At 45.1% G+C, this 10268-nt stretch overlaps 1 protein-coding gene across 4 annotated transcripts in view; it reads right to left on the reverse strand.

Moving 5' to 3' along the window:
- Positions 1 to 2959: 2959 nt before the first annotated feature.
- Positions 2960 to 10268, reverse strand: part of Kcnk2 (potassium two pore domain channel subfamily K member 2) — a 176751-nt gene continuing 169442 nt past the window's right edge. For all 4 annotated transcript variants that reach the window (XM_050148294.1, XM_050148295.1, XM_050148293.1 and 1 more), the window contains one exon: positions 2960 to 5105. In XM_050148294.1, the coding sequence (XP_050004251.1) occupies positions 4788 to 5105 (318 nt within the window). In that variant the 3' untranslated portion in view covers positions 2960 to 4787. The remainder of the gene's footprint in view (positions 5106 to 10268) is intronic.

Consider the following 10268-nt stretch of genomic DNA (forward strand, 5'->3'; position numbering starts at 1 on the left):
TGGCTTCCCAACTACTTCTGAAATGTGTAAGCTAAGGAGAAACTTAAGTGTTATAGTCTACACGCAACCCATGGAAAAACCACCCTGGCTGGGTCATAACTTGATTGACCTCAATGCCAGTGAAGACACTGTGTCCCTCTCATCCTTGCACGCAGTATAGAAAGTTCATCCATCTATTTTCAACTTACTGTAGTATGTCTCCAAATCTTGTCCAAATATCAAGGAAAAGTACTATGTAACTTCTGTTCTCCATTTTTTTTTTTTTTTTGAGACAGGGTTTCTCTGTAGCTTTGGTGCCTGTCCCAGAACTAGCTCTTGTAGACCAGGCTGGCCTCAAACTCCCAAAGATCCACCTGCCTCTGCCTCCAGAGTGCTGGGATTAAAGGCGTGTGCCACCACCGCCCGACTCTGTTCTCCATTTTTATACACTCCTTTCACACACACATATACACACACTATGGATGAATACTGAGGGAACCATTTCTACCTACATATCCAGCCTGCTTTTCGACAGCATAGAGCTGGAAGGTGGGGAATGCTTCTCTAGGCTCAAAAAATTTGTGTTTTCATTCATAGAAACACTTATAAAGCATAAATATATTATGCCTCTCCCCACAAAGTTCAGGGCCCTGTGGACAGGGCAGTGGAAGACTGGAAGAGTTTATGCCCAGGAAGGAGCAGCACAAACTGTGTCTTCTCAGCTTGGCGGGATCATGTATTTATGAGCTCACAGTCGCTATTGCTGTCTGAACAGGATAAAGCAGCAAGGGTCTCATTCTCCAAAATCCCTACGAAGTAGACAGATATCACCACACAACACCGGAAGTAATGCCTGAGCACATTCAGGAGATAATGTCACTAAAAATCATATTTCAGTGAACACATGTTAGCCTAAACCAATATTAATTTTAATAACCTCAGGACTCAAATACATATCTTTACATACCCCAAAATGTATGATCCCATCTTAATAAGAAATGAAAGCTATAAATATATTATACATTTTATGAGAATAGCAAAAATTTAAAGAAATGTGAAAAATAAAACAAAACTGAACAATGCATAGGGAGATCAGGCCTCCAGAGTGTCCATATTTGAGTTTGGACACTTCATCTAAAACTTCCTGAAAATTTTTTAAGCATCCAGCTTCAATAATCAAATACTTTTATTGACTGATCTGTGACATAGAATTTGGAGGGATTAGATTCTCTTTCTATCCTGACTGTTTCTTAGAATATGAGAAAGAGACAGAACCATATGCAGCACCCCTCACCCTGTTTTTCAGAGGTTAAGAAACATATTTGAGTCCCTTTGAGCTTCAGAAATTTCATATTTTACTGCATTAACAGAGAGAAGCTTACAAAAGCACATGTGCATAAACTCCGGAGCAATGATGAGAACTACGTGCTACACACCTGAAAGCACGTCAGAGGAATCCCTTTCTCAGCTAGGACTGAGGCCTTAGACAAATGCCGTTACCTGCTACCTAGGTCTGAGAATAAGGAACTGGGACTTTCTGACCTTTATCTCACTACTCAATTTCTTTTTCCAAATATCCTCCAAAATAGAATAACTTATTCCTGATTCAGAAGAAAGCCCCCTCATTAGGAATTACAATGTCCCATCAAAACCCTAATCAGTATTCTTCATGGAAGAATAAACAAACCAAAGCTTGGGGAAGATAAAAAGCAGCCTCAGGTGGTACAGTACTCAAGCTGTGGTAAAATCTCCCCAGTCTAGAGGTGACTTGCTTCTTTACGTTGTTGTAAAACACCCTGAGCAAAAGCGACATAAGGGAGAGAGGATTTGGTTGGCTTACAGTTCCAGAGCGGTGGACTCCGTCAGGGATGGAAGATCTGGCAACCAGGGGGGCACCGGAAGTCAGCTGGCCACATTTCATTCCTTAGGAAACAGAGTAAGCAAGAGGTGGGCCTGTAAAACCCCAAAACCCATCCACTGTGACCAGTGATGCATCTCAAAGTCCTAGAGCATCCACAACCTTCACAAACAGCATCCCCAGGTGGGAACCCAGTGTTCAGAACATGCATCTGTAGGGGGTGTTTTATAGTGAAACCACGGTGCAGGGACCAGTTTTGAGAATGAATCCATACCCCGTGCATGGTGTTGCATGCCTGTAGTCTGCTCAGGCAACTTAGTGTAATCCCAGAAGAAAATAGAAAGGGGACTGGGGCTATAACTCAAGGGTAGGGCACTTACCTAGCATGCTCAAAGCCCTAGGCTTAATCCCCAATACTGCAAAAAGGAAAAAGGGAAAAGGAAAAATGTTAAGTAGTCAATAGTTGGGGCATAGAGTTTGGAAGGTTAGCTGGCAGCTGCCTTCCTTAAGCTTCAGTACTATCCAGATATTCCACTATTATTTCCTACAGCCAGCAGCTGCTCGTCTGGGGTTCGTTCTCCAGACTATGTCAGTGAGTTCTAGCAAAGACAGAATGATTAATGCATGCAACAAGAGATGGTGGGAACAGTCGGAAAGTGGGTGATATACCACAGGTACCATCTCCCCATACTGCAGTCATTGGCTCTGGGTCAACGCCCTCCAAAGTCCACCATGTATGTATTTAAGAGGGCAGCACTGAGCATCATAAACTTTTCCAGAAGAACAGACATGGTAGTATAGAGCCATGGTTCTAGTAATGTGAAGGGGAGGACAGAAGAATCCCACACTGGGAGTCAGCCTAGGCTACTCTGTCTTAAAAGCCAAGAAAACATCAGCGGTGTAGCCCTCAGCGGTGTAGCCCTCAGCGGTGTAGCCCTCAGTGGTGTAACCCTCTGCTATGTGTCTGTGTGCAGGGCCTCGGTTCAATCACCAACAGGACCGACCCAAACCATTGTTTGGCTATTGTGAATGAAGACCCGGCAGTAACTCAGCAGGAGAACCAACAGCCCTCCGTTCAGTTAGGCTTGAGTCCGACTGACATTCTCACAGCAAACACGAGAGTCCGGCTTTAATTACAAACTTTATTCGTCCGTCCGATTCACAGTTTCCACGTGCAGCATCCCACCGTGTCAGCTTTCAGGATGGCTACTGAGGAGATGGAAGGGAGCTTTCTTTGTAAAGGAGTCTGACCTGCTAGAATTTTGGTTAGAACTTTCCCGGGTTTATAAAAGTACTCTCTGCAAGCTAACTGGATATTTACATTTCTAGCTTAAATTCAAATTTTGGAAAATATGAATCTTTTAGATTTTTTTTTAAGATCCTGGGTTGATTTCTTAAGACTTTAATCTGAATGCCACTTGTTCACATATGCCCACCCCTCCCCCGAAAGGAAAAGAAATCAGTTTTGCAATTACATGGAGAGGAATCGTTTCTCTTCTGCACTTTAAAAATGACGTATACAGTGTACAGTAGAAGTGAGTATGAAAGTAAAGGAGAGGGGAGCGGTTTGCAAAATGAAATTTTTCTGGATCTTGAAACAACCAAAAGAATTATAGGATATAAATTTAAATTAAATGGACTATCAGCCTTCTCTTCTCTTAAAAAAAAAATAACTCTGGGGACTTAGATTGTGCTACTCAGCATTTTCCCTACTGTTAGAGATGACGTAGGTTGGCAGTCGTATCACTTCATGTGCAAAAGTCACAGTGACCCCCAGACCAGCATTTGTGCTCACACCCGGTCACCTCGGCAGAGGGACACTAAGGTGGCTGGGGCTGCACCCCCTCTATCTGGGCATTACCCCACCCTACAATCTGGCAAGAGCCACTCAAGAAAAGAAAGGGTCTAAGCCTTCTGTGCCTTGGGCTCGTCCACGCTGGCGTGAGCCATTTCTTAGCAAATACACATACACGGCTTCGCTAGTTTCTTTTCGTCAGAATGAATTCACACCAACTGTTGGAAATCACTTTGTGATATCAGTTGGGACCGTTTTCTTCTATTAGATCACTTAGATTATAGAAGTATGTGCTCACTTCTTCTGCCTTTAAAAAATGACTAGTTATTAATAAATGATAAACTCCAAATACTGCCAGGAAAAGGGGGCTATGTAGAAGCAGCCGATGTTACCGGCCGGATAATTAATACTCTGTACATATATATAGATGTACCATTGGTACCCCAGTCAAATAAATACTCAGAGGGCCTTCTCTCACCTCCCTTCTCTGCCTTGTGACAACAGAGCTCCTGAGTGTTCCTTCTGTGCCCATGGCTGGCATCTGTTCCTTCCATCAAGCTACACATTGCTTCCAGCAAGGTACAGTGTGTGAAGGGGAGGAGGAAACAAGAGTCAGTGGAGGTCAGCCTAGGGTGGGGGCAGGGAGGGGAGACCACAAGCCCACAAGAGAGGGTCCTGTTTCTTCGTAAATTAAGGCACTGCCAGGAAATTTCTTAGGTAAAAGGCTGCATGAGAGTTTCTTGCCATTTACAAAAAGAAATGTTGTCATCCCTAAGTGGTCTGCATCCAGGCTCAGTTAGGCGACCCCCGAAAAGTCGAGGGCATATTCCTCCAAGCTACATGACTACCAAAGCATTCCGATTCCTTCAAAGGCCTTATGGCACGGTAGGAAAGAGGGGGAGGGCAACAGTCTGGGCACGAAAAGGCAACGACACTGCCTACCCACCACTACCACTCAGTGGACAGCTCACGAGTCCCCAGAGGGCTGCCGCCGCAGGACTCCAACTCCCTGGATGTAAGGTGACCAGATGGATGTATCTATTTGCTTTCCCTTTGAGCTCATCATACACACCGTTTAAATGCTGCCAGCAACAGTCCCAAGAGCCTAGAGAAGCCCTGCCCTGTGGCTACACCTCAGACTCTTCCCAAAGGCAGCTACTTCATGTTCTCAATGACAGCTATCTCTTCGCCGGCACACTGAGGGGTCAGGCCGTTCAGATAGATGCTCTCAGCCTTCAGCAAGGGAGGCAAGACTTCCCTCTCGCTGGTCAGGTGGTTCACGGACAGGGTCCTCCTACAAGGAGTCAGTTCCTGGCTGTGGTTCCCCGCCAGCTCTGCGGAGAGCTTCCGTTTCACGGACGTGGCCCGCTGGAACTTGTCATAGATCTCCACGCTCAGCCGCCTCCTTGTCTCCTTGAACTCAGCTGTGACGTTGGCTGTCCACTCGGCGGCATGGGCTCTGAACTCTCCCACCTGGAGCATGGAGGCCAAGAAGAGAGAGGAAGCCATCAACACGGGGAGCTACATCTTGTATAGTTCTTGTCTTATTCGGGAGATTTACTGAGAAGGTGTCTGTCTTCTGACAGAGACAGTGTTACTAGCAGCCACATGGACAGAACGAGAATCAAATTCCTACAGAAAGGGCTCTAAAATATTACAAACATAAACCTGAGAAATAAAATTACATTTCTAATGCCCTAGACATGCTTTTTTTATGCAGAGAGTCCTGCCATAGAAACATAAAATGCTAAGTTAGGGGCAGTAGGGACATGTGATTTATAATCCCAGAACTGGGGAGGCAGAGATGGGCAGATCCCTAAGGCTTATAGGCCAGCCAGTCTAACCTAGTTTGAGAGCTCTGGGCCAGTGAGACATTGTTTCAGAAATGAATGAATGAATGAAGGCACCTGAGGAGCATCTGAGGTTGGCCTCTGGCCTCCACACCTGTGCATACGCATATTCGCACATACATGAAGGCATTGCAAATGTTATGAAAACGAAATCTCTTAATGTGTACCCAAATTTTTGGGGTATTGTTTATTGCTTCCATCTGCCCGTAGCTTTGAAGATTTGGATGTAGAAGAGGCAACTAACAGAAGCGGCAGTGTTGAGGAAGAGTCGGGCATTCTTGCCCAGGAGACATGGTGGCATCTGGCAGCAGTGCAGCTGTGAGCTCAGACGTAACCTAGAGTTTAGAACTCAGACATAGTGCATGACCTTTGGGTCCAACCTTGGGTTGCCACTTAGGACCTAGCAGCATGGCTGAAGCTATGAAGGTCACCAACCAGAGACCTTATTGCAAGGGGGAGCCATTCTCTTTCCATGGCTAAACACTCTTCCTAAGTTTTAAGCACCTCCAAACCAAAGGACTCACTCCATAGCATAAGCCACTTACAAATCTTTGACAGTTCTGTGTGCAGGTTTATATCCTAAAACAGAAAAAGGACCAGACTTTGAGGGACTCTGCCATCTCCTCCTCAACTAGCCACGTTTCATCACAGGGAAGAATCTCTTGTGGTGTGTGAACGGGAACATCCTACCAGGAAGCTGTGCCTGCGTCCAGCCTCACTTTCCTGGGTGGTCACTTAGGGCTTGTGTTGCTTTGGTTCTCTCTTGCCTGCCAAGCAAGTAACAGAAGTTCTGTGGGTACCTAAAGCACAACGGTATATGTGGAGCATGACAGGACCTCTGTGCACAGAACTCATGGCAGCTGGGACTGCCTGCACACACCTGCACGTGATCAAGGCAGCCCAAACCCCAGCACGGAGCAGGGGGTTCTCAGAGAGTTCTGTTCCTAGCCGAGGAGCTATAGTGATTGGTGGCTGCTGGGTGAATAGGGGGAGAGTCAACGTCCCCCATGCATGTGCTCCCCCAAGAGGCTCTCCATACTCAAGTAGAGGTACGCCCATATACAAACAAACGGCACTAAGTGGACTCGGTGTGTTTAAACAAAAGAGCACATGTTATCGGGGTGGAGGGAAAGTAGTGCGAAGTGGATGGGGAGAAAACAGAGTGGGTTTGATCCAAACATAATATGTGCGTGAATGGATATGAACTAAAATATGTTTTAGGAGGGAAGTGATGAACTGCTATCTCGGTCTGCAAAGGTGAAGCTGGGAAGGTGAAAGGTGCTTGCTTGGTGCAGCACGCCAAGTAACATCAGTCATATGGTTAGCCCTGAGGCGGCGGCTCGGTGCTTACAAGCTAAGAGTGCAGCTGAGCCTATAGGTGGGGACTGTCATACACAGTTCCCTCTCAACTAAGATCGAATGATTAAATTGCACCCTGATTTTGGTGGGAGAGCGCTGTTGGGTTTTGTCAGCTTGATAGAAGTTGCAGTCTTCTGAGTTTAGGCAACCTCGTTTGAGAAAACACCTTTATTGGATTAGCCCGTAGGCAAGCCCATAGGGCATTTTCTTGATTGATGACAGATATAGAAGGGCCCATGCCACTGTAGGTGGTTCTACCCTCTAGCAGGTGGTCCTGGGTACTATAAGAAAACAGGGGGAGCAAGCCATGGGATAAGAAAACAGGTTGAGCAAGCCATGGGAACAAGTCAGCAAGTAGCCTTCCTCTATGATCTCTGCTTCAGTTCCTGCCTTGGCTTCCCTTCATGATGGACTAAAAGATCAAGCCAGGCAAATCCTTTCCTCCCCAAATTGCTTTTGACCTTGGTGTTTATCACAGCAATATAAAGCAAACTGGAATGGGGTGCTCTCAGGCTAGCAAAGCATAGGTAGTATCTGTTGGTGAGAAACCCAACCGCTCAGAATTGCTTCCCGATGAATCCTACACCCAGGGGTAAATCACCATCCACAGTTCACACGATGCTCCATTTCCTAAGCAGCTGTCTCCTTGCCCAGGCTAACTGCGCATGAAATCACAGTCCCCATCGTCTCCAAGTCCAGAGCACCTGCTGTCTGACACAGTAAAGTGCTTTTTATGAATACATACTGTCCTGGGGTTTTAAAATAACACATTTAACATGGAAAGCTAGAAGATCTGGTTTCTCTGCAACTTCAACTTAATGTTAAAGACAAAGTATAGCTTAAAGATTAAATGTCTCCATTAGTAAGGTCTTAGATGAACTAGTTTTTTGTTTTCTAATATGTTAATTATTCTAGTTTACTTCAAAGTCAACTGTCCTAATAGAAGTTTAGAACAAAATGTTTGCAACAAGATCTCGGTGCTCAGTCTCCTGGGACCCTGAATCCTGACCTGAGTGAGGTTCAGGGTCCCCTTCAAGTATATGGTGGATTATAGGCATGCCTCCTGGCTGGGCATGGTGTAATATTTGAAATTTATTATAAAATAAGAATAATTAATTAGTCATAAACTAAAACAATTACACCTGACCATTATTCCCATTACTGATGATTTTATGGAGGAATCCGCCTGCTCTATTTCACAATTCATAATTATCCAACAGTAAAACCAGCAAGTATTAGTCTACTCTTTGATGAGTTTTCCCTAGGAGAAATTTAATATAAACTCTAATATAATAGAGAAAACAAACTAATCTACATTTTCTGTTTAAATGAGTGTCTGTGAATTCAAGAATAAGAGGTGAAGCTGGGCAGTGGTGGTGCACGCCTTTAATCCCAGCACTTGAGAGGCAGAAGCAGGTGGATCTCTGTGAGTTCGAGACCAGCCTGGTCTACAAAGTAAGTTCTAGGACAGAGAAACCCTATCTAGAAAACCAAAACCCAAACAAACAAGCAAATAAAACAAACAAACAAATATAAGGAGCAGATATGACATCTAACTTCTTTCCATATCCCAGAAGGCAACTACTCTACAAGAAGATTCCTCTCCCTTTTCCTAGGTAATGTTCTCTCTCTCTCTCTCTCTCTCTCTCTCTCTCTCACACACACACACACACACACACGCATACATCTTAAAATCAGATTTCTTACAATGAAAGTTACACTTTGCTTATCAAAAGTCAACTGTTAATTTTCTTTTGGTTAGTTTTTCGTTATCTCTGGCTGGAATATAAACTGCCTGGATACCCTCGACACTACGTACCTGGTATGTAGCAGATATAGTTCACCAAATGTCTATGGAATGGATAAACTCATCACTAAAATCGTATCCCCTCAACTTGACACATGGGCGAAGGAAGCCCGTGTTGTGAGGCCCACATGCTGCTTCTGTTTTTTCTTTCTCTATAGAAGGAAGCCCGTGTTGTGAGGCCCACTGCTGCTACTGTTCCTTCTCTCTATATATGCTCATCTTATTTCCTTCCTCCTCCACATTTTGTGAAATAAGAAAAAATAAGTCCTTAGTAAACCAATTGTTTTGCAAATGGCTGCATTTCAAAGCATTCTAGTGCCTACTGCCCCTGTGGTTCCTCAGCAGTCCAGCGTTTCTCATATGATGGGTGCAGCAAGGCCTGGATGTGCTGTCTTCCACAGGCTCATGGTTTTGAAGACTTGGACCCCAGAGACTGACAGTGTTTGGGAAGGTTGTGGAACCTTAAGAGATGAAGCTGGGGCAGGACTAAAGCATCTACAGCCTGAGCCTCACTTCCTGTCTGTTCTCTGCTTCCTGACTGCCAATGCAATGTGACCAGCTGGCTGATATTCTGTTGTCTGATAGGGTCTGGTAATGTATCCCCTTGAACCGTGGTCTCCAAGTAAACCCACCTGTCCCTCGCCTTGCCTCCCCTCCCTTCCCATTTTCTCTCCTTTCTTATCTTCTCAACTTCCTTCCTTATTCCTTCCTCTTTCCCTCTTTCCTCCCTTCTTTTTATTTCTTCCTTCCTTCCTTCCTTCCTTTCTTGTTTCCTTCTTTCCTTCCCTTCCCTTCCTTCCTCCTTAATTTCTTCCTTCCTTTCCTTCTTTCCTTCCTTTCTTTTATATTTTGAGACATCCTGCATACAAGCATCTTTTCCAAGTAGTAAAGCAGCAACTGCAAGAAGGCTTTGGTTGTCTGAATCCTCGGACTATAGCCTCCTATCCTTGGTTGTACTTGATCTCTGGCAAGGGTGTGTCTTTCTGCCCATTCTGAGAATATGATTTTCCTGCTTTTGATAGAATCCCCAATGGTGGACAAACAACCTTTGGGGGTGTCAGAGCTTAAGTGAGAATAGTCAGAAACAGGCCAGGATACAAGAGAATGACTTGGTGTGCAGTCACATCCTGTGTGCCCATAGGCAGCCGTTTGGCATTCACTGTTGAGCACCAGAGTCATTAGTATAAAACAAGAGAGACAGCTGCTACACAAGAGAAAACCCGTGAGATGAGTGTGCACACTTGCACATTCATGTGAGCATGTTCTTAGAATGCAAAGGACCCTACAGCCGATAAACATAACAAAGCCAGCGACGACGCGATGCCCAAGGGTGTCTTCATTAGTTATTAATCCTAAGACTAGAAACTTTTTGGAGAAATGCAAAGAATTCATACTAGGTGGAAATCCAGCCCTACAACTGGTGATAGTACCAGGGTGAGTGTGTATGGCTGGAATCTCCTACAGAAAACAATGAGTCAACTCCTAAAATCACTCCCTAGGCTAGTCATCAAAAGCAGCAGCAATAGTGCGCGTTCTTTCCTCACTATGCCCATCTTCACTTTGCTTCCCTCCCTCCCTCCCTCCCTCCCTCCCTCCCTCCCTCCCTCCCTCCCTCCCTCC

The sequence above is a fragment of the Alexandromys fortis genome, unplaced genomic scaffold (genome assembly GCF_014885135.2).
Source record: "Alexandromys fortis isolate MF-2015 unplaced genomic scaffold, M_Fortis_MF-2015_v1.1 scaffold_62, whole genome shotgun sequence".
NCBI lineage: Eukaryota > Metazoa > Chordata > Mammalia > Rodentia > Cricetidae > Alexandromys > Alexandromys fortis.